The 25763-nt window shown below is 45.3% G+C and overlaps 1 protein-coding gene across 3 annotated transcripts in view; it reads left to right on the top strand.

Annotated features, from left to right (window-relative positions):
• ZSWIM7 (zinc finger SWIM-type containing 7) overlaps positions 1-19828 on the top strand; it is a 48551-nt gene extending 28723 nt beyond the window's left edge. For all 3 annotated transcript variants that reach the window (XM_061561964.1, XM_061561962.1, XM_061561963.1), the window contains exons 4-8: positions 551-572; positions 1296-1398; positions 1759-1863; positions 17467-17590; positions 18197-19828. In XM_061561964.1, coding sequence (XP_061417948.1) covers positions 551-572; positions 1296-1398; positions 1759-1863; positions 17467-17574 — 338 coding nt within the window. In that variant the 3' untranslated portion in view covers positions 17575-17590; positions 18197-19828. The remainder of the gene's footprint in view (positions 1-550; positions 573-1295; positions 1399-1758; positions 1864-17466; positions 17591-18196) is intronic.
• The last annotated feature ends 5935 nt before the right edge of the window (positions 19829-25763 follow it).

Raw genomic sequence — 25763 nt, 5'->3', positions numbered from 1 at the left:
GAAGTGTGAGGCAATACATGTTAAAGGTTCTAAAATGTCGTGGTTTGGCCAGGTAAGACCCGGTTTCAGAAAGGCTGGCTGTCCTGGTTACTTTCTACCGAACCATTTTTCGAAAGTTGGGATTTTGTCCCAGTTTAAAACTTGATGTCTTCGTATTCGACTCGTTCTATGGGAATAGAGTGGGGGCTACCCTGGGTAGTGGGTGGCGCTGGCAGATGAGTGGACGGGGCTGATGTCAGAAAGAGTGAGGAGGCCACTCACTGTGCAGAGGGGCTAGTGATTGAGTGGGCGTGGCATGTAAAAGTGGGCGGGTTTCCCAGAGGGAGCAGCTTCTAGTTCACCAAGTGTCTCCTCTCCGTTGAGCCTCCCAGAAACTCTGTAGTTTTAAATAGGCATTCTAATTAAAAGAAACAAGTCGTGTAGCATACAAACAATACCCTTTTAGAAGTAATTGTAGCTCAAAGATGCCTTATTTCAGACGTTGTTTGTTTTACGGTCATGGCCAATTAACTTGTTTAACATTGTGTGCCTTGTGGGTTTTGTCTTCCAGTATCTGATGACCTGCTCAGTGGGTGAGTGTTTATTCAACGCAACACGGACACTCAACCCATACAACAACAAGAACCTAGCAAACTGTGTTTGTGCATCATATTTCCACTCTTGTGTGATTTTATATAGTTCATGTCAACTTTGCGACGAGGAAACGTGCTTCGCAAATACCACACGGCATTTACTGGGCGCCGCCTGCATTCAAAGCTCAGAATACATTCAAACTTGTCCTGTAGCAAAACATGCTGACTGCAACACTGTATTACAGCTTGCTCTGCCTGCATGTAATTAATATATGCTGAATAAATAAAAAGCGTGTACCGATTCACGGAAAAATATGACAGTGTTGGTGACATAAACACATTTTTACTGCATAGGTGTTCACAGTTGTGTGGTACAGCTCCGATGTGTTTTACCAGTTGTACCGTGTATTGTTCGACTTGATGTCCGACGTTTTGCTCCATGTGCTGGAAGATTCTTCAGGAAATGAAATATTAATTTTCACAAGAAGGTCTCGAACAACACTTGTTACACCCCATAAGCTCATCGGAGAGCTATACAGGTCAACAGCGACACACCTACGCAGTGGATTCAACTACTGGCGATTCGCCGAATTGTCAAGATCCAGGGTTGCCCATTCAATCCAAGGATCAATTCTTTTATTCACCTTTTTTTATCCTCCCATTTGTATTATCTCTTCAATGGCGTCTCCTTCGTGTGTGGTGATTTGATTTCTGGGGACACAGTCTGAGCTTCGTGTTCGGCACCGTCGCTCTGCAAGCCCTGGATTTGACCGACCGGCGCTACGTCTCGCACATCACGACACCAAGCGGCCGCACGGCCTACCAGGTTTATACCGATTGCCTGAGTGACTAGTCGACTGTCTACACTCGCACACAACAAAGGCAAAGATCCCCTGTATAGCCTTCATAGCCTGTTGGGGCAAGGGCTGTTCGTGAGCACCTATGCGGGCTGCAAGCAAGCACCTACTAAGGCCACTACTTACTCAAATAAAGTCTAAACCTGGCGCAGGGTTTTGCCAAATTCGAACATATGCCGCTGGAAAACATTTGTCTGTGAAAACAGACCATTCCCCATTTATTGATTTATTTTCCTAATATCACATACACTATGTTCGTTGATAAGTCAGCATTATACATGCCGGTTGAGCTCACATGGGACTTCTTGCCCCGACGCTCGTACGTACAGGTGGTGGGAAGCTCGGGGAGAACGTACACAAGTCTGGCACCGTGCCTCACCTGCCCGTGTCCCGCCTTTCTCTACTCCGTTCTCAAGCGCAGCGAGACGTTGCTGGTACGAGCTAAACATACGGAAGCATAGACCTGCCGTTCACTTGATTTGTTTCCGCGACGCACCTTTCGTCATCTTACGCGTTGCTAACACGGGTCGATATCCAAATCACCCAACCGCTTGATTGCCACGTTATCGAGTTCAATCTGGCAATTGATTCCACCTAGCGACGCGCAATTGTATATGCCATATATCCCTGGCTGTTTCCATATAAGTGCAATAATTACCCAAAATCCATGTTCATGTTTTTGCAGCTCAACTTTGTTTTCAAAAGTAATTCGGCCAAGCCAAATTTCGTTGCAGGAAATGTATCTTGTTTATTATTGATTTATGTTTGTGCACTGTTTAGATTTTCTTTTTGTAATGTAGTTGTTTTTGCTCAAATTTCTAATTCGTGTATTTTTGTTCTAATTGTTTTACTTTGTTTTCATGTTATTTGCTTTTGCCATTTGTGGTGGTCAGGTCACTCTTGCAATTGAGTCTCTCTCCTGGTCTCTTTGAGTTCTCACCCCGGTTAAACAAATGTTACTAAAGGGGCAGTCCTCGACAAACAATAATGGACAACTTTGCAGAGTAGCTGCATGTTCACATGTAGTAGGCGTGGCGCTTTTACCACAACGGTGCGAAAATGATCGTGCCGAATTGGTTATAGCCACATGGATGTGAAAATGAGAGTAGTGTCAAGCACAATTTAGCTCTTCAGTCTAGTTTATTATTTAATTGTCGTATATGTTGCCTCTACTGCATGGGTTTTGATAATTGTAGTTCTGCAATTCCTTCCTTTCCGAGTAATTATCAAAAATGCAAACTTTGTTCTGGAATGTTGAGACATACTCCATGGGAGGCATAGCACAAATAACGACGCTGATGGAGATGATGATGACAAGGCAATGTGGCCAGCTGGGTCCCATATAGATTACAATTATTTGTCGTGGGCATGTACGGCAGTCTGATCTGAATCTCAGGCTGCTTGCCACCATTGAGTTATGAGCCGAGGGAACTTGCTTTTGCGCTGAGCGATGGCGGTACATAGGATAATGACTGCTGTGAGCCATGAGGTCGTGATGCCACTGACACACGATGAGTTGTCGTTACTTATGCCTTGTTGACATTCGGGGCACCGTGACACACAGAGGTGTCCTTGCCAAGTTTCGGTTTGACAGCTTGGAGATCTGAGCACCGCTGGTGGAGGTTCGCAATATGGTGATGAAGTACGGCATTCTCATCATCCAGGGTAGACCATGTCCAATCCTCCTGCCTTCACCAACCAGCACTGACCAGTGTGGTGAAATATGATCAAACAATCCCCATGACCCATATGGCAAGGTGAGACCCTCATCTAGCAGTTGATTGATACATTGGCTGTACATGTGCATGAACCAATTATATCCAAGTCGTGTGTTTCAGCACACTGACACACTGTTTTTATTTTACAGTGGTGGTAGACATCCTCGTCAGGCCCTCTTTTTCCTGAGAAAACATTGTAAACTTTTGGTGCAACAAAGATTCAATTTTTACATTATTTTTTGGAGTATTTATTTGTTGCCTACACTTTGTCGTCACAGTAACCATGTGAAATTCGAATACTTTTACACAGCACTGCTCCGTTCGTGCAAGTTTGTTGGTCCCATACTTGACATTAACGAAAGTATTTCTGGTGGAGAGGAAAGTAAAAGGGGGTTGGGAAGTTGACAGAGTAACTAAAAAGTATAAATTTAACAAGCAATAGGAGGGCCTGGCATTCCTTCTGTCCCTGGTGGCATGGTCTGCGTGGCATGCGATGCACATCCTGTTTTGACACCTGGTTTGTATTTCCACATTTTGAGACACCTTTGTACTATGACCAAAAACAAGTCAAAAGATTAAAGAAGTGACAACGTCTGGGTGGCCTGTTAGGGCACTTTTGAGGGCACTCAGTGGTAAACCATTAAAACATTTTTTTAAATAAAAGTAGCAGATTTAAATATAACTAGTTTTTCACACCCACGCTTGAGTGATATTGATATTGCGTCCTTGGCAGTCACATCTCAGATAGTCATTACAATTCATATTTTATCCTTCAGAGCTTTGGGAAATTAAAGAGCAAGGTAAAAAATGTAACGTTTTGTCCCACACTGGCATGAAGCCAGTAATGCTGGAAGGACGAGGCCAGACTTGTTCATGGGGGGATGTGAAAAAACAGCACGGAATACGTTTTCTTGAAAAGATGCCCAGTGCTAGATTTAGATTTACAACGTGAATCCCATCCCTATGGGTTTTTTCAAACCCTCGTTAAAAATACTTTTATATGAGCTTCAGCTTTAGTTTGGGTAAATAACTGCCCAAACAGGCTTAGCCAATTTACACGTTTGTGTCTTACACACTTTTGTGGGGCCATAAAACAAGGGAAAGATTTATGATAGCATGCGGAGTCATATGCGATACTATCACATTTTGTTTAGAACTGCTTTTTGTATTTAGTTGGTTGCCCTTCCCCGCACCTCCAATTAGTAGGGTTGGCTACGTACTGTGCGAAAGAATATACGTACATATATATGGCAGGGCTTTTGAGTTGGAAGCCAGGGTTTTACAGCTGGCAGCAGAAAATTTGGAGACCACTTGTCAGCACACGAGGGCCCTTCAGGCACGAGTCAGAGTGCACAGTGGCACTCGGCACTGCGGTCGTCGTTAGTGTTGTCACTGGTCTGCCGTCGGCTTACAGGTCATGCCAACTTTTTCCCGTACGGTGCTGTCAGTTTTTGAGCTGTATCCTGGCTGTTATGAATTTACCAATTATCGCATCCTTGGATAGATGAGATAGATAGATGACCATATGACCGAGTCAAAGCACATTTCCCCATTGGGAGGATTGGTGGTGAAGTTGTTTGTGCGCTGTGCTGTTAACTGCCACGACCTGAGTTCGATTCCTGGTCATGACTACCATCAGTGATGATATTTGATTGGTTTATGAGCTCCCTCGCGTTACAAACTTGTATTGACAGCATGGCTAAATATGGTCAAACAAACTACCATGACTGACGTAGCAAGGGGAGGCCTTCATCCAACAGGAGATTGACAAAGGGCATGTGTACAACAAATCATTGCAGCCAGGGTATCAATGCGATAGTTCTTGCCTAACGATTGGAAGGTTGAGAGTTTGAATCCCATTCAGGGAGTTGACTCACTCTTTCATCCCTTCTTGGTTAATTCTATGAATGTAACATTTAATCAATTCGATGTCAATACTGAAGTACGCGATACATGGATTGAATATCATGCCAAAAAATTGTTGTTTTTCACGTGGTCCCGTATACTCACTCGAAGGCGCTACAATCACCACATTGTAAAAATCCATTGTTGAATCAGACTGTGTCTCAGATTCGCAATAATTTGTAAAATCGGCCAGGGGTGGCAAATCGTTATACCCCTAGGTGATATACACTTTATGGGAAAATTCAGAATGAGAATATTTTTTTTATACTGGAGGAATCCAACGAGCTATTTTTCACAGGTAGGGGCAGGTCAGAACGTCATCACAACACCAAACAAAATCACTATCGGAGTGCAAAGTATAGGAAAGTTAAACAATTCACTTGAACAAATCTACAAATAAGGCTATCTTACCAGGCAAACCTCACTGAGGTATTAAGTTATTTTTCAGAAGCGACCTGGCCACAAATGATAGCTCAACAAAGTGGCTGATCATGTGGAAATGAATGATTAGCAATGATTACCATGCGGATAAACAGACCAAGGCCATAGCTTTGTGGATTTCCAACAACTGCCTCAAGGGCACCAGTGGAGATCGTTTTTGGGCCAGAGCAGAAACTGGTACCACATTTATTTCCCGTGACTATTAATAGTTGACAATCCCACTCAAATTCACTCTTATTGGCCACATGAGGAAATTGGAAGCATCTTCTTGGTTCTTTCGGTAAAGTCACGTAGAAGGGAAATAATAAAAAAATAAATAACATAATAACGCTGTCTTTCCGACAGAAAGACAGCGTCTCATTCAGACGCTGTCTTTCTGACAGATCTGTTCGACGTTTCGGCGTTGTGGCCGAAACGCCGTGAGAATTATTTTATAATGTTTTATTATTAATTTATTATTTCCCTTCTACGTGACTTTACCGAAAGAACCAAGAAGATGAATCCCTGCAGTCACGAAAGCTTTAAATATAAATTGGAAGCGTTAAAGTCATGCCTTCATCAGGTAGTACCGACGGGAGAAATATCTGGTCTGGGCTCGCAGACTAAGAGGCGCGCTGTCAAACTCTCCGTGAAGCAGGGAGACGGTTTTTAATTTACAGCTTTTTTTGCATTGGCATGAACTTCACACTATTTCCCTGCGTGAGAGCAAATGATAAGTGATGTTATTGGGCACATACTATAGGAGTCGTTGTTGTGCATGACATTCGGGTGTGCCGTCTTCAGCTAGAGTTGTCAGACTCGGGCAAAAGAAGGGGGGGAAAAACATTGAATGAATGTGGCAAACGTTACGTATATTACAGAAATTCAGTATGACGAGTCCGAGTTTGGATATTTATCAGGACAAACACAAACTAAATAATTAAACAACCCCATTTAAGAAATGACATCTGTTTTCACTTAAAGTATAATTTTGAACGATAATGGAAAGTATTGTGGGGGCTGGCTTGAAGACAGATTTATATAGTCAGTGCCTGTGTCGTGTGTCATGGCGTCGCCGCACACTTGGACCCCATCTTTGCGATTGATGGTAAACAATAATGCGGCATCAATTTCGTAATTTCTGCGGATTTTCGAGAAACCTTGCCAACGAAATCTACCAGCGTGCGCTACAACACATTTGACCTTTTCCCCCATACACCCATTTGGCACAATCCATCTAAGGGATTAATCTGCTGGACTTCCCAAGGATCCTAAAAGTCCAGGAAAATTATATTATTTTTACAGTCTGTTGTTAATCCATTGCTGGATGAAGGCCTTTCCATGCTGCCTTGGTCTCGGCTGTTGTTTGATTGAGCTTCATCGTGCTGGCCAGTGCCGGTTGGAAAAGTTTAGGAAGGGGTACCAGAAATGGATCAGATATATCATCCGCCACTGATGTTAGCTGTGGCCGAAAATCAAACTCATATCGTTGGGCTCATAGTGCAGTGCGCGAACTGCTCTGGCACTGCTCCGTCACCCAAAAGTAGTTCAGTACAAATGCCATTGCTGGACGTCTGGTGGCGGGCTTAAATATTATGGTTCACAAATGGAAAAAATGTGCCAATATTCTTTGTTCTCTGGGAGTAATGATCGTGCACCACCAGCATTTGTTTTCCCAATACACACTAATTATTTATTTGGAAGGACCCACGAGTTCGTGCATGATTCTGAAAGGGACCAGGAAAACTAGGCCATGTTTGATGGCTTGTCTTTTAATGGAATTGACGTGCGATGGCCCAGAACTGTGTGCGCACAATTTGAACCAGGATGCGCGATATCTGTAGCGCTGCAGCCCCGACAGTACGCATCGCTGTGGCTTGCCAATGCTCGTATCTTTTCAGTCGACTGCTACACTCGCGCAATATTTAACAACACAAAGATGTGCGTTGCATGTACAAAAGCATTCAGACCACCATCTCAAAAGAGCTGAATGCGTGGTCACTTTGTCGTTTACAACAACCAACCCAAAAGAGTTGAAGAAAATGTGTCCGTCCCAACGCAATGTGAGACAACGTACGCATGCATGCACGTTCCGATTTGTGAATACACTGGAGGGTGAAGGCCTCCCCATGGCGTGCGGCCTGTGGGGTTTATTTGACCAGACTCCACCAGTGTTGGGTCAGTGCGGGTTGGTGAAGGTGGGAAGCAAAGGCTTGGGAGCATAGAAGTACAGTACAGCATGCATTGTGTTGCACTGCTGTCAGCCACCTGCCAAAGTTCCCTGCAGCCTGCATCCACTAGTGGCCGCTACTTTCACCACAATGTTTTTATTGATCCTTGAAGTAAATCATCACCCTGAGCCGTGACAATTCATTGGTATTGTGGGGGAGGGTTACTCATTAAGCATGTGATCTGTTCTGTGACAAATTGGCGTCATTAACTCATTAACAATTTATTTTGTATACATATATAAAACTTATTCTTGTCAATCGCACAAGCCGCGAATGGAGCAGTTGCCAGAGAAAGCAATCTCTATATGAGCGGTGGCAGCGTCGTCTGTGGCGAACACTGTGCGCAAGTAATCTCACTTTGCGAACGCGGCAACGTTTTACGAGGTGTCCTCTGCTGACCGTGCCATGTGAGCCGCTCGTTTGAATCTACATTCACTCCTTGCGCGCAAATTTCCACGCAACTTTCCATTCTTCCGCAACTCGTTTTGTTCTCCTGCTAAATGAACTGCACACGTTAACGCGTTCATTCACTTGGCGCAATAAAAAAAAATTGGCTGAAAGCAGTGCCATTGTTTAGTTAAAATCATTAGTACGGTTTTGTATTGTAGTAACAAAACCCCCATAAATCGATCGGTAGAAGTTTAATCGTCTCTAAAAATCCATTCGTCATTTCATAACAGCTTAATTCAAAATTCTTATCAAAGCGCTGCACCCGTGAAATTCACTCTCACTCAATTACATTCTTATTTATTAAACACAAGCCTTACCAATCGGACACATGTGGGAGCTACACATTGCGCATTAATCACTCGAGTGCTCGTTCAAGTGCAAGGATGTTCTGTTGTTTCACGCCCACGTCCCGGGCCTGCTGTACGCATTTAATCTTTTCCTATTTATAAATCCACTGACTGTGCTTGGTGTTTACAGGGGGTGGTTTTTTTTTCCCGTACACATTTAGACCATTGGCCCAGAGCAAACTCCGCTACCTCCTGAAGGTAGCAAAACTCTACGAGTAACGATTTATACAGCCAATAAGAGTGATTTATTCGCTAACCCACCCGTTTCAAACAGTTCTCACGTAATTCACTGTTATTGACCGCGTTAAGAAAGTTGGAACCGCTGATGTTGTCCCCCCTCACGTGGTACCGACGAGTGAAATATCTGGTCTGGGCTAAATGCACTAAATTTGAGCAAAAAAAATGTTGACTATAACACCTCGACACCGTTCAACAAAGGCCGCGCAAGGAGTCATCAGCACAGAGGCCTCCCAGAAATTGCCCACAAATCTCGCGATTCCACTCTTGACGCCATAAAGCGCTGCTTACGTATTGTCAGATTTGTTCTTGCAATTGGTCTATTGTCGTTGTGGTACGTGACATGCACAGCTGCAACAAGGGCTCGTATTTTTAGAGGTGTACTTTTTGAGCCGCGATATCCGTGGATTCGAGCTGTCAAATCTTGCTTCCCTGGGGCACATCTTGCTGGTGCGTTGTTTTTTGTTGTTGTTGTTGTTTATTCCACTGAGCTTTTAACGTCGACATAATCTTTAACCGTTACGGTGAAGTATTTTAATAACAACAAAAAATTATGTCTCCTACCCACATTTTGTCTCTCCACATGAGAAATATATAAAATAATCTATTCCACAAATCATCAGCTGTACGGCCTTCTGGGAGTGCATCATTGGTTCAACACAAGAAAACTCTGTGGACCGGTTTCGACATTCAGCGTAACGTTTGTGCTTCACTGTAAGCAGGGCCTGGGTTCGATTACCGACTAGGGTGCCTCTCTGTGTGGTGAGTCTGTGCGTTCTCTCCCCCTGTTTTGCATGGGTATCCTCCAGGTTCTCAGGTTACCTCCCAGAGCTAAAAAAACACATAACATACAATTTTTACTGGTATTGGCCAAACGTCGCATTGATGAACAGTTAACATCAAATTGCTCGATTGGTATTACACATGGCTCGACTGTGAAAACTTGGCAGGACCCTCCTGACAAAGCGTCTTGAGTCTAAGTAAGGATGCCCTGGGTAAACAATCATAATAATAGTTGTATTGCATTATATGTGCAATAGTGTTGTATTGCATTCTATTTCTAAGTTTACTAGGTTTGTTTTCTCTTTCATTTGTATCTGATGATGATTGCTTGTGTTGCAATGGAAACGTCGTATGCTATTATTAAATGTATTATTTTCTCTTTCTACGTGACTTTACCGAAAGAGCCAAAGAGAGAATAATAATAGTTATCGGCAGAATCATGCTTCCTTGAACCATGTTGGTTGAACTGCCCAATGCTTTCTTTCCAGGCGTGGAATGGGTCCTCGTTCATTCGAAGCCTATACGATACATAACACAATGTGATCATCATTTTAATGTGAGGCTCGGTTTTCACGAGCCGGCACATTTTGTAAACGGTCTCGGCCGCATTAAAGTGCAATCAGGGGACTTTGGGAGACAGTCATGAAACCCCATGTCCTGTAGGTTGCTGCGACGTGCCGCTTGTCACCATGACATTTCAATAATGTGATGCTTTGCGTCGTTACCGCCTGTGGAAGTGGCTACATTTGTTAAGCTGTTTAGATTGTTCGTATACGCTGGGAAAATGAGCACATGCGACGCGGCTGAAGTCAGCACTCTCAGGGGACCGGGAGACAGAGAGAGTGTCCCTTTGAACCTCGCCTGGTGAGATTGCATTATGCGTGCGTGTGTTTAATTTATTTTTCAGCCTCATTTTTATTCGTTTACATTCACCAACATAGCCAGGCATTGTCCGGTGTTGATTTTTTTCTTCTGTTGGTGACAGTGGTGGTGGCTGTTGTTGCCCTTTGCAGACTTTAATCTGCATGTGTTGTGTCTACAGAATATTAATAATGTAAGGAATGCAGGAAAATGCACACACTTATCCTCCACAGTGCCAAACATTCTTCTTATTTTTCTCAGACAAAAGTCCCATTCCAGTATTGCATGGGGCCAGCTGCTCGGATATTTTGTTGTTCACGTGTCTATAGTCACATCCACTCGCCTTACATTGTGATCCATAGACTTACAGAGACCATTGAACTGAAATACACTTACATGAACCATAGGCTTACATAGATACAAAGGTTAAGAGTCTCCCGTATAGCCTTAACCGTCCGTTGGGGCAAGTGCTGTTAGCGAGCACCTAAGGGAGGCTGGCACGGCTCACAAGAGGGTGGGTGGCCAGCACCACGCCCGGCCCCCCTTTATCTCCCCAGTGGCGATGTTTCCACACCACACCAGGAACTCATTTAAGGCTGAGTCGACCTAGGGGAGGCCCAGGACTGTCAAATAATCATCATTGATGTTAGTCGTGAGTAGAAATCGAACTCGGGTCGCCGGGTTTGTAGCACAGCGTCCTAACCACTACACTACTTCTCCCTCTACATGAATGCATATAGTCTCGCAAGCACTTGTATGATCCATAACTTTACAAACAGACCCACAGATTCACATATATATTGATGTACAGACCCGTAGATTTACATCTTCATTGATAAAATCTGCATAGGATCGGCTGCTTACATCACCTACTGCGATTCTCTCATCACATCCGTGCTCCTCGTATCCCATTTCACCACGACTCTCCATCTCGGTCTGCGCTACTCTTTCCGCCCTGCACCTTTTGCTGCTCCATGCATCTTTTGCTGCTCCATGCATCTTCGTCTCTTCGCAGCACCACGTGATGCAATCATTAAATTCTACCTCACTAGTCTTAGACGGTACTGTACTTTGAGAATTCACCTACTGGAGGGAGTGGGGATTTTTTTGTGCAAATTCGAGTCCCACTTGAGCATTAACAGTTCGGGGTGTAAAGCGATCCATCAATGCCAGCTATTAACATTGTGCAGATCTTTACCCTCTTGTCACACCCTCAAAGGCGCACTTACAAATGTGTCTGCACTGTTGTTATGGGGTCGTTGTTCGTTGTTGTCATCCTGGAACTTCCCACTGCTGGACAAAGGGACCCCTCGATTGTTTTCCGTTCCTTCCTTTCCTCTTGGTGACTCTTGTCCAATAGCAACCTCCGAATAATTTTACTGTTAACAGTTCAACGTGTTCGACGAAATGTCAGGTTGCTTCACTGGATATATAAAGAATATATTTTTTTCTGGAGAATTACACGTTTTTTCCGGGTAAATAAAATCAAAAGTTGGGAATGCATCTTACAATCTTTTAGGTGTGTGTTTATGATAAAATATATACGATTTTATTGACACCAAGGACAAATTTGGGGTGCTTCTTCCTCTCTGGAGAGTTTTATAACCCAGAGAATACAATATTTATCGTTTGCGTATATATACCAGAGGTGTGGACTCGAGTCATGTGACTTGGACTCGAGTCAGACTCGAGTCATGAATTTGATGACTTCAGACTCGACTTGGACTTGCATAACAATGACTTTGTCCCACCTCTGAGGTGTGGACTCGAGTCATGTGACTTGGACTCGAGTCAGACTCGAGTCATGAATTTGATGACTTCAGACTCGACTTGGACTTGCATAACAATGACTTTGTCCCACCTCTGATATATACACACCACATTCACACGTGATTCAAGTTACTGTCAAAATTGTGATTAAAAGTGCAAGTTGAATGAACTAATCGATTCAGTTGTGGCAAACGCGCCTGATTAATTCGCTCAGCGACGAATAATTACATCCCCTGCATGGGTCATCGTCGGAGGCGTGCGCTTCATTTGTGGTTCAACGGGCCGGATCGTAAACTTTGCACCATCGTCACGTCACACAAACGGCACTGCCACACCGACCGCGGGCGTCGCTCGATCGTTCCGTGGCCTCGCAACTGCCCGCATCTATCAATGTCTCTATCCCTCTCATTTACGGTCAGGGCTTAGCGTAAATGCTGAAGGAGGCGCGCAGGCCATTGATCGGTGAGGAAAAATGAGCGACATGCGGTTACCGCACGGCAGACGCAGGGCCGGGGATTGCCTTCGCTTGCCCGCTCGTCCCCTCCTGAGGTCCGCACCACGCCTGGGAAAGACTGACATTTAACCGGGGGGGCGGCGGGGGGGGCGGCGGTTATTGACTTTAGAAACGCCAGCAATTTTTGTTGTTTGCCGTGGTAGATGCGTCATAGCTTTTTCCGTTGGTTCGTTCTGAGACGGCAACAAGAAGCGACCCAACTGCGCCGCTTCCTAGGCAGGACCTTTGTGCTGACCTTCCCCCAAAAAGCGCTCGTAAATCCCCAGCAGCCAGCTCCCACCGAAACCACCGCGGGCCACGGAAAGGTTGTTGTTTTCTATTATAGTTTTTTTTTTACGCAGCGGTGTGTAGAAAGCGTTCGGCAGAAGCGTGGTTTAATGTTACAGATTAGTTCTAGCGGGTCATATTCAATGAGCTCGGTGGTGCGGGGAGGGGAAGAAAGGTGATATGTTGGTGCGACACCTGACCACTTGGTTCCGTTAATTTCAGGAGGCGTTTTTCATATATTGTGCTATCACGTGCGAGTAACGGTAAACACTGCCGCACTCGCTTTTGTAATTATTTTTGTATGCAACGCAAAAAAAGCTATTTTATAGCACGCTTTATAGCATGTTATTCAACAAATGTCTGATCGTGACTGTCAAACTGATGTCGATCTCTATTTTAAAAGACCCAATGATGTACAATATACTTCCGCTATAACGGTTTTTGCTCTGTTTCGGTGATAACTTCAAATTGCGGTAATAGTTGTGTGTGCATTCCTGTGTAATTACGTGCGAAAGATACGAAAACGCAGACTTCTTTGGTTTGGGCGTGTAAAAATAATGGGGGACAAACTATTATCCTTCGGTGGTCTTGCTCTGTCATGTGGAAGGAGCAAGTTTGTAAAGGGCTGGAAAGACCATACAACACAACAGAATAATAGTGCAGGATCGAAACCTACACTTTTCGAACAAGACGCAAATATGGTGTAAGAAGCACACGGTCATTGTTCTTCTGGCACTGACTTTTCCAGCACATTTAGTTTCGTTTATATTGTTTAACCAGGTGGAAACTGAATAGACCAGGATAGTCTTATTCGCATGAGATAGTTTTAGTTAATTACAGGTGCTGATCACCCATATATACAGTTATACAAAACTCATTATATACGAGAGTGTAACTTTAACACCGTAACTTCATATTTGGCTGTAAGTGCGAGTGTGTGATACAAGCAAGGGAGGATGAAGTGCGCATTGTTTTTAAATATTCGGACAGTCGCTTGCAGTGCCAGAAAGTCAGGCATGCCCCGCGCTCCGTTTTATTGACATGTAACACATCGCATCCACAGAAATCTATATTTAATTGCGCCACGACCGAGTATTTGAATCCCGGGCGTACAATTTTGCACTGTCCGTGACTGCCCGTCATCCAGCGGTGTCACTAAATCCGCAAATGTTACCTTGCTGGATGATTGCAAAAGTCACTGTGATTTCCTGCTCTTAACGAGCATTGAGGTATTGGTGCTCATCTCATTTTTACAGCACTGAACCAGTGTGGAAATTCCACATTTCTATGGTGGGGAGGTCTCTAAAAGGGGAACCACTGTTGATTTCCCCAGAAAGTGGTACTTAATTTATCACCCCTATAAAGATGATGGGCTGAGTCAACGCCCAAAAAGGATTTAAACTCGCAGCCTTCCGATTGTGAGCCGCTCGCCTAACCGCTGAGCCACCTGGCCGAAGAAAGAGTGATGAACGACGATGGCTTTAGGTTGAATCAATCCTCTTTCCACGCCCACCACCATGCTTGTCAACCACAGCACATCAGCTTCCTCCTCTTCCCACGTGCTTTGTGTGTGGTCCACGATAGCATTAACTGTTACGCTGGCTATTAACTGGTTTTCCAAACACAGATTTGGAGGAGAAAATGAAAACGGGTCCTTTTAGCGATTGGGTTCATTGGCGTGTGACCTCATGCGGCTATTTATATTTTTATGGCGTCAATACGTAATCTGTGGCTAAACGCTCATTCATAAAATTGCTTCCCGCAATAATTGATAAGAATAATGTAAGCCCTGACTGGGAATCATACTCGGGTTTGCCTGGTTCATAGCAATATATATTATTCAAAAATTAATCAAATATCCAGTGCCAGAAGGACAATGGTAATTAATTCCTTTTTTTGCAGCATTACTTTCGAGATAGCAAATGACGTCTTCGAAACGCAACCGCGTATCAACGTGCGCTGCGCAAATAGTCGGATGCGACGGGAACAAATGACACGAAATAATACAAGCAGCCACAAAGCACCCACGTTGCAACAGCTGCCAGAGAGTTTCAATGGAGACAATCCACCTGCCCGCGAGTGAGTCATGTGTGTCTTTCAGATTGCAAATGTTCCAGTGTGCACGCAGCTTAGTGCTGTGTGTACGAACGTGTCTGGTTGTGGCAGTTCAATGGTGGTGACTAAACTGGTAATTTAACCCGGAAATCAGATTACTTTAGAAAATGTAGTCTTTGGCTACTGATCAGGAGCCACATAATTTATTTAATACAAATATGTGTTGAGTTTTTTTTTTTCGCCCACTCATTTTTAAGTTTTTGGTCTGTTTCCTTAACTTAATCTCGATTGTGCTATTGGCATTATGTCATGAGATGGAGTAGGATCACAGTAAAGTTTAAATAACAACGTCCGTGCTATAGAATGCAAGTCGGATTTATAACTTGTCTAAATCCTACCACATTCTCACGAACTCTACATACGGCGCACTTGGATATTTTTTGTTTCTGTTTTGATACCAGCCCCTTTCTCTTGTGTTGCCTTCTCAGCCTCTCTTATTTCCACCGTGATCACCTCCCACCTCCATTACGGGCAAAGATTTAACAACCTCGCACCTGAGCGTTAAATTTTAACTCAAAATCGCATTGCCATGCCGCTTGGCAAAAATATCTCTCGCAATGGAGTAAATGGACGCTGAGCACAAATTCTAATGCGTGACTGTGTGAGATTTTAATCGCTGCAGAGGCACCGATCAACTTTCTTACTCGACTACACCACGGCTCAGACAAGGTCTTTCATCCCGCCACAGCCATGCCAAAGCTAATCAAAAGCAGAATTCACACAGCTTGTACTCGTTGAAAGTTAACGCTCGAAAGGACTGCATATTTACGCAGTGTCAGAATTCCCCCTGTGGACTGTCAGCGATCTGTACAAGTAGACATTACGACATGTTATCTATGTCTTGCGACACGGGCCCCTGGGTGTGCCCTCAGCATAGTGAGTTCTTTGCTCATTCCGTCAAACTGTGAACCCGCCATTATAGCATAAGTTTTCAGTGTTTGTATCGATCCCTGGAGATAAAACTATCGGTAATTGTTTTGTTTTGTTTTGGTTATGTTGTCGGTCCTCGTTATGGGTCTGTAAGTTTGTTTGGTTATGTATTTATTTTCTTTTAAAATAATAATTGACCTCCATTCACCCATGAAAGCCTCGTCTGAGTCCCAAGACTTTAAATAACCCGCCTTGTGTATACTCATCTCCTTGTGTAAACAACCCCAGGTACTTATTTCAGACTCGTGACATTTTTGTTTAAGTGGCAGCAAACTCATGTCACTTTTCATTTCAGATTTTCCAACAAAAAAAAAAGACCCTCTTTGGAATATGGGAAGCAAAACACGCAGCAATAACATATATCGTATTATCCACTTTAATGTGCTTCCATGCTGCTGAATGCCACTAAGCCAATGTCACACGGGTATCTGTAAAATCCTTTTCGGTGGACAACTAGCGCACGCATTTTTAAATTGGCACTCGTACGTTTATCAGATTTCCACTCAGACTGACTGAACACAAATGAGCGCTTCCACTACAAAGATCCGATCTTATACCGCACATAATGAAACCAACGCTGATATGGGCAGGTTACGACCCACCTCGCCATCGGCTCCATCTGATAAAATCTGCAATTTCAGATTTAATCTACGGATTTCCTAACAACCGCTGTGTCAATTTCTTCACGGCATTGGGAAGTCATCGGTGGTCCTCCTATACAAAGACTGGCCCCCACTACAGTAATGTGGAATTTACCAAGGTCGGGGCTGTCGACAAGACCAATTACCGTTCCGACTAACTGTTTTGTGTTCAGCAATAAAATGCAGTGTTCTCCAATGTATTTTCGGGGCCGTCCCATGCGTTGTTTGTGCAGGATGTCCGATGTGACACTCACAAGCTCGCAGCACATGGAGCGAAACGTCTGATATTGTGACGAACAGCACTCGATGCTGCCCCAAAAAAAACGCATAACGGAGGATAAAAGAAGTGAAGAAATTAGCATGCCAGGAGGAGATGGGGATATTGGTAAGATCAGGAATAGATGAACGAGAGGGGATCAAATCCTCCTGTAGCCACTAGATGATCCCTGCGACAGAGCCCCGAGTGGTTTGGTTTATTTTTTTTAATGAGGTGAGAGCTCAAGAGACCAGGATAGTCTCATTTGCAAGAATGACCTGGGGGGGGGGCGATAATTGTATAATCAGGTATTGAAGCGTTGGATATTCGTTTACTAATTGATCTGAAGATGAAAACACTTGTAGCATTACACCGGTGAAGCTTCTTAGCCAAGGTCCTTTGCGATGGCTTGTCATTCTTTGCGGCTTGTAATCATTGCAGTGATGATGATGATGTCGTATAGAGGAATAGCAACATTTTACCGCGAAAACCTGTGCAGTACTCACTGCCGTGGTAATGCCGTGTTTATTTCACCATTAACGTCTCGTTTCTCCGTGTGGGTTTCCATTGCTGCTCCCGCCCCTCCTTCCAGTGCAAACACCTGCTCGCCGTGCACCTGAGCCAAGCCATGGGCCTGTGCGCCGACGTCGCCATGACGGACCAGGAGCTCTCGCGCATGCTGCTCAATAGGCGTGATTAGAAGAGGACGGCCCCAGGTGATCGTCAGCATTGACAGGCCAGACGCGCGCCGTAGCATCTCATTGAGCCCACACGCGTTCATTTTGTCCATACCTCGTGAGTGCACGTATCTTAATTGCAACCATATGGCAGTTCAATTAAATTATGGTGTTATGATGATGTATCTGCCAACTAAAATAATTAAATTTTGTGGCGTGGCATGGTGGTGCGGCGATTAGTGCAATGCACCACCTGGCCCTCATGCCCGGCCATGGCTGACATCAGTGGTGAGTGATGTCTGAACCTGTGCTGACCGGTGTAATGAAGTATGGTCAGACAACCTGCACGACTGACACTTTATGGGATGAGTTGGGGGGGGAGAGCTGTCAACCAGCAATGGGTTGAGAAAGGGCTGTAAATTATTGTAAATTTGACATGCATTGTTGCATACATAAAGCACGAATATATATAAACTAGTATAGGTACACACATTTTGACCTCGGCACATGGATTACATGTGGATAAATGCACGAATGCGCAATGAATATGAGATGCCCTGTGGTGTTCGCCTTCTATTGACCTGTTATTTGTGCAGTGGCCACGTCCGTAAATTGCTCCGTCTTCTCTGTTTGATCTCTCGTTAGGGCATTGCTGGTGAATGCTAAGCATCGAGCCACCCCACGTTCTCCAACCTCCCCCCTCCGCCACCGCCACCACGGCCGTCACGAACACCGCCACAAAAAGGCCACCATCACCACCACACAACCCCCGTGCGACAAACACCTGACGGCACGGTCGTACCTCGTGGGTCGGAGAGCAGTTGTGTTTACCCTCGTCCTGCGAAATGCCGTCTGCGTTCGTCATCGTTAATTGGCGACCGGTCCCGCATGAAACGGGACAAAGTAGTGGCAGAGTAGGAGGTGAAAGCTGAACCTCAGTGGCCTACCATGAACAGCAAAGCCCTCGTTTGATTTTTTAAAGCTATTTAAAAACCCGATGACGCCACGATGGTATAAACTTAAATATTTTAGTGGCAGCGTACCTTGTAAACATTTAGATTATTTTATTCCTGTAATTATGCAATATAACAGCATTATGGAATATTACATTTATACAAAGCTTCCTTGGAATGCGTACACATGCAAAGTCTTAGTTAAGCAGCTTTAGACGAAGAATGCAGCTGCGTCAATGCGTTTGTATTTTTTATTAAACAATTATATTTTGTCGTCAAACAGTACAACTAATGCAGTGTTCACAGCTGTTGATACATAGCCTACGTGACTGTCTGCACTCAAGACTCTTTGCTCGCTATTAATTAGCGGCCACCCATCCAGTGGGATAGGCGTGATGACAGGGATTACAGCCATCGCCCAGCACTTTCTGAAGCCACATTAATGACCGATGCCTGGTTTGGGACCGTAAATACACAACCTGTTCCCTGGAGGCCCGGCAAAAGGCCTGCTGTCCTCCAAGCGACCGTGAAATCGCAGTTTTGCTTGTTTGTGTAATTGAATGTGTGCATCTTTTGTTTTGTTTTACCGATGTCCTACTTTTATGGAAAACTTTAAGATTAGTGTTTCTAGAATTCAAAGTGTAAGAGGAAGAGTGCAGGTCTTTAGATCGTGTGAAAAACAACACAATTCCGCAGTGCGCACCATCACCATAAGATGTACATGGATCAGCTTTGATTCATTAAGCGGCTTAACCAAAACGAGCCATCGACTGGGCATGGTTTTTAAAAACGCAACTATCAGGTCAACGTCGTTGATGTGTTTTCCGACGTGTTTACGGGTTGTACCGCGTTTTGTTCGGTATTGTGTCCGATGTTTCCCTGCACGTGCTGGCAGCATCTTTCGGAGAGGTGTAGTGTCAGGACCACGAGAGATGGCGACTGCTTAGGGAGGTCTTCATCCAGCGGTGGATAGATAACGGATGATGAAGATGATGAGCTCAGAAGAGGGGGTCACAACGAAGTAATTTCAATTCCTGGAGAAGCTGCCAGCACGTGGAGCGAAACGTCAGACATCGTGTCAAACAGCATGCAGTACGACCCAAACGTCGGAGATCTGTACAGCAGAATTGCAGAAACATACGCAGTATCATTTATTTGTTATTGAAATGTGAAACTACATTCAATCATATGCCTTGGTTATATTTATGACGGTTGTGTATTTTTTTTTAGTTGGCCTTGTTTACATGTACATCATCCATGTTTGTGTTGGTGATTTTAATGTTTATGTGCATACTTTTGTAATAAATGTCAAGCTGGTCCAATATCTGTGAGGTCTCGGTCCATTTATTGCCTTGTTTTATGTAAAAAATATGTTTTGTATGTTGTGCATCACCAGAGCTTAGGCGATTTCGCCCAGATAGCGTAACGTCCGAGGCGCATTACTCTCTCGTCTAATGGCATTTCACAATCTCTGTCATCGTTAGCTTCCCTTGCATGTTTCGATTTAAAGCTTTCGTGTCTGCAGAGATTAATATTCTTGGTTCTTTCGGTAAAGTCACGTGGAAGGGAAATGATAAAATAAAAAAATTCTCACGACGTTTCGGCCACAACGCAAGCAGCCGTCCTCAGGTGAAGAACAGCTGTCGGAAAGACAGCTTCCTAAGGATCACTTAAGGATCACTTAGGACGCTGTCTTTCTGACAGGATCACTTAGGAAGCTGTCTTTCCGACAGCTCTGTTCTTCACCTGAGGACGGCTGCTTGCGTTGTGGCCGAAACGTGAGAATTTTATTATGTTTTATTATTTCCCTTCTACGTGACTTTACCGAAAGAACCAATAACATGAATCCCTTGCATGTGTTTCATCCTTAGAGTGAATGCAGTTCTGTTCAGTTTTTTTTTCTTTAAACCACACGAGAACACCGCAAGGACGCTGCCGACGGCGTTGTGCATGCATGGAGACGCAAGGACACTTCACAGTGCAAGTGTGAAAGATAACTTCAAAACGATGGAACATCTGGTCGTGAACACCTATCCACCGTTACTCATTGCCCCGAAACATCTCTGAAATGAACTCGTGCATTGCTCTTGACTGGTTATCAAAATGTAATGCCAATCTGTAAAATGTTGCTATTCCTCCATATGACATCATCATCACGGCGACACTGATTATACTTGGCAATCATCGCCCCCCCCCCAACCCCTAAGGTCACTCTTGCAAATGAGACTATCCTGGCCTCTGAGCGCTTACCTCGTTAAACAAAATAAACTAAACCACTTGGGGTTCTGTCGCAGGGATCACTCGTGGCTACAGGATGACTTGATCCCCTCTAATCTGACAATAGCCCCATCTCTTCCCGCCATGCCCATTTTTTAAACATTTTTCTCCGTGTTTTCGTTCTTCCTTTTCCTCTTTTCTCTCCTTTTCCCACTTTCTAGATCACAGCTGGAGATCACTACGATTATACGTGCACGTGCCGGTCACTAGCCGGATGTGTACCGACCCCGGAACTATGTCTCTTGTATTTTTGTTGAAAGTTTCAAAAAATTCTTCATACTATTTTTTTTACTTTACGAGGTGAGGCCCACTGAGGTGTGTGGCTCTTTTATCAGAAGCGACGCAACCACACGTGATGACGAGCCCACTTCGTTGAGCCATCACGTGGACAATTATGGCAGCCGAATACTCCAACCGCGTGATGTTGATTCTAAATGTGGAGGGGGAAAACCGGAGGACCTGGAGAAAAATCCACGCCACCATGGGGAGAGAGAGACATGCAAACTCCAAATATACAGCAGGCGTCAAGGGTCGGGATCGAACCCACGACCTCCTGTATACCAGGCGAGGTAGTTAACATCTCCTAGCCACCGTGATGATGATGATGAGAGAGAGACACAGACTCAAAATATACAGCAGCAGGCGTCAGGGTCGGGATCGAACCCACGACCTCCTGTATACCAGGCAAGGTAATTAACATCCCGCCACCGTTGCTTAGACACTTTTAGTGCATTTTCTACTGTTGCGTCGACCTTGTTTGGTCTGGTATATGTTATGTTTGTTAATAGACGGGGGTTGGTGGTTTCACACAAATGTGTGAAACTCCCAAACGCGCTGGCTTCCGATGTGACCAGGAGATGGCAGTACAGTGAGTAATCTGTGCAGAGCTTGGAGCGTTATCCCCTCGTATGTGTATGGGTTTTCTCCAGGTACCACACTTTCCTCTCCTATTCCAAACAATTACGAGTGTAATTGGCCAAACCATCCCAATGAGTCTCGACACTCACATCGGACATCTGTACAGCACAACCGCAACAAGCTTCACAATTGTTAAAGGTACCGTTTACTGCGTAGGCGTAGTCAACTATTTGGGTAAAAGGTGATGCTCGATTATTTTGAGTGCCTGGATAAGTGTTCCAATGTGTGAGCAGGTTAATGCCCTGCTGTTTTTTTCCTGAGCCTCCCGTCATTAGGCGGCGGGCCACGAACTCGGATTAAAAATATCACTGCCGCACAAAAGGGCACCCTTATTTCTGCCCACCCACTTGTTTTCATTTGCGTGCAAAACACCGCTCTGCACCGAGTCCCTCCGGGAACGTCACATGACAGACACACGGCTGTCTCCTCCTACACCGACGGATGCTTGAGGAGAGTCCAAACCACGGACCGTGCAGCAACGACCAATGACCGCTTCAATAATTCATCGGCAAAGTTTCAGATATTCGTCAGGCTACTCTAGAAGCCCATCCGCTGACTCACTCAGCAGCAGATGGCTGGCTCACCCAGCGTTGAAGTCTGCGAGTCTCTGTAATTCTTTGGGTCTTTATGCTAATCCCTGGGTGTCAATGTGAAAATAAGGCTACCTGTCTTTGGGTTTCGATGTGAATCTATGGGTGTCTATGTAAGTCTGAATCTCCACTCGAGTCTACGTCTCAAACCACGGATCACATACTGGTAGCAACGGCACTGCCCGCTTCACTCATTCGTCGGCAAAATTTCTGATATTCACCAGGCTACTCCTGGGTTTTCCAATGCAGACCATGTCCGTTAATCACGGCGCTTTCGTCATAGCCTTGCAACATAAGAACGGCGCAAAGAACCAAAGGTACCCAATAATATACTCCTGTTGCTGTCCACTTGACCACCACCCACCCAACCTCGACACAAAAAAATGAAACCGTGCCGATCCACTCACACCACACGGTGGAACAAAAAAAATAACAACAACCGTTTAAATTAGCATTTGTTGTTCGTGGGTGGATCTGGTGATAACGCGTTGAGCGAGTCCACTGGTTCGCGTGTCCAGTGGTGGCATGCAGATGCAATCGGGGTCAAAGGTCAAAGTTTGATTCACTACTGTTTTCGCAAGAGGGTTTTTGGAGGAGTGAGGCTCGGGCAGGGAACATCGGCAAGCGGCACGGGGAGTCGGTCAGGATTACACGCCGGAATATTCCGCATGCTTGGAGTTCTTTACAAGTGTTTTTGTGTGCGTGCGTCTCGATCGCTGGCAGGGCACGTCGCTAACAAGAGGACGGTGACCCACGGTCGGCGAAGAACGGCGGGAGTGGCCACCCAGGGAGTGGAGCGCTTTCGAGTAGGCGACCGCCACGGAGACGGAGCGATGAAATCCGCTCACGTGCAGGCGCTCGATGGACGATGACCGCGGCGAGGGTTGTTAGCGGGCCACGTCGCTGGAGCGGATGACGCACCGATGGTCGAGAATAACGACAGAGGGTGGCAGCTGAGAGAACTCGTCACCTTGGGAGGTCGACCTCGAAAGAGAAACCACGACGTGTGCAGGAGGTGCTGGGTGGATTGTTGCATCGCAGGTCCGTGAGAGATCTAGCAGTTGCTCGATCACGGATGGTTATTATGATCATTATTATTATTGTAACATCGAGGTGGCGAGATGTTAATTCCCTCGTCTGGTATGCAGGAGGTCGTGGGTTCGGTCCCGACTCTGACGCCTGCTGCTGTATATTTAGAGGTCCTCCGGTTTTAGAATTAACACGCGTTTAGAGCGTTTGGCTGCAAAACATTTCCACGTGATTAGCCACTTTGTTGAGCTATCATTTGTGGCCAGGTCGCTTCTAAAAAAAGAGCTATACAGCTCAGTGAGCCTTCCCTGATTAAAAAAAAAAAGTTACGTTTTTAGTTTATTACTATTATGCTGAAGGGCTCTTTGTTACGGGACCGGTAGAGACAGTCAAAAGCTAAAGGTCAAACCCTCTGTCGCTGTCCGCGCATCAATTCCGCGGAAGTGTGAAGCCACGGCTACGTGGAATGTGCGCGCTCACAACGCGCGCTGTTGACGTTCGTGAAGGCTGCTACGCACGGCAAGAGAGGTGCACAGTCCAGACTCCCAGAGAGGTCAAACGTCCAAGACACGGGTGAACGGCGGGCACAAAAAAAGGCACCGTGAAGGAAAACCAGTGCAGTAATCTCCACTTTGGCCAAATACCTTCCGAACCGAGCTGAGCTTAACATGTTCCAGATGACCTCTCCACCGCGTCCGGTCCACTCGCTTGTAATCATTGGGCTAGGGGTCACCACTGTTACACAAGTGTATTTTGCCGCAGCGGCCGTGTGCTGCTCATAAGCCGTTTGGTAGAATTATAATTTCCATCAGAGCCACGTGGTGCATCGGGCAGCCTCCAAATTGGAATTCGCGCAGTATCCCAGGCCTATCTCAATGCTCATTTATTTGAGCAGAAAGGAAATCACTTTGGCTTGACAGCTGAAGTCCAATATCAATTCGCCACGAAGTGACGGTGACGTCACCACGGCGCCTGTGCCAGGTCAGGTGCACTTTGAGGCCACGTGAAGTGTCGAAGGCTCGCTGACAGGAGGTCTCGGGACAGACCCAGCAGGTACCAGGGGTTGGCTGACTGAGATGACCGGTAGATGCACACCAGCTGTACCCAATACTGTGCCAACTTAGCTGCCCGGCGCATTGTTGTGAGAGCGTCGCTCCTCTGCCCTCCGTTGTTGCTGGAGGGCGACTGCCTCCAACTGCCCAGCAGCAGCGGCGTCCTTCACGGGCCTCCTCACCCACACACACACCCCACTCGTTGAAGACGTCAGTCGGACGGACGCCTAAGATGCTGAATCGTCGACACGCAAAATGTCCACGCGTTGCCTCGTGCATCCTGCCATCCAGCCATTGAGGACTTGGACGCCTCGAAGGCAATTCGTGAATGTTCAAGTGACGGTGTCGGGGGGTGAGCGTCGGGCGTGGGTGCCGCGGTGCGGGAAGAGGAATGGAGAACGGGCGATTTTGTGTTGAGGTGAAATTGAAAAATAAAGAGTGTACACACACAAGGAAGGAAGAGCGACTCGGCATCAATTAGTACAATAACAAGCGCGGAAAATTACGTACAATCAGATAAAGGGGGGGGGGGGTGATTTTGGACCCAGGAACGCAACCCGAGTTTTCCCATGACGTCTATTATATACTGGTCAACACACTTTTTCTGGCATAAGGTATTCCAACGGTTTTAATGTAATTTTGGGGTGCTGATTCCAAATCTGGCATCAGTTTTTGTCTATCACATCAGGTTTTTGAGATATCAAATATTGTATTTTTAATAAAAATAAATGTGGATATCTACATAAAATGATATTATAAACACACTATCCTAAAAATACAGCACCATATTTTAACACTAAAGCAGTCACTGACTCGCAACAACTTGCAATCATAAGTGACAGAGTTAATTTCGGGTAAAATTAATGGAAATGGGGTATGCCGATAGCATAAAAATTAGATGTGATAGAGCAATGCTGAGATCAGATTTCGAATCAGCACCCTGAAATTAGTCTAAAACAGCTGCAAAAGTCCTGGCCAGAAAAAAATGGGTTTTTTGTTGTTGACCAGTGTTATTTGTCAAACGCGGTTTTTCCCAACGGGGCATTTCCCAGGAACGTAACCCACACGTTCGGCGATGTTTGCCTGTACAGTATATATATATATCACAGTTGCTGAGCACACACCCTGAAAGGCCCATAAAAGCCAAGCGGTCAGCAACAAACAGCGCTATTAAAGTTGTAATAGGTAAGAGTTGCAATAATGAGTTTCTGGAATTGAGCAAATAAGTCAAGCAAGTGCTGTGACGCTCTCTCCAATGTGTGTTGTCGGCTCGTTACCGCGTGTTGCTCGGCACGAAGTCCGACGTTTCGCTCCACGTTCCTGAAATACAGCACGAGCGTGGAAACCTACGCAGTAGTACATTGCCCTCGCGCGACAGACTGACTCCATCTGA

This window comes from Lethenteron reissneri, chromosome 28 (assembly GCF_015708825.2).
Source record: "Lethenteron reissneri isolate LAM-NWPU_2019-01 chromosome 28, ASM1570882v1, whole genome shotgun sequence".
Lineage (NCBI taxonomy): Eukaryota > Metazoa > Chordata > Hyperoartia > Petromyzontiformes > Petromyzontidae > Lethenteron > Lethenteron reissneri.
Note: the sequence above shows the minus strand (reverse complement) of the source record. Positions and strands in the feature narration are given on the sequence as shown.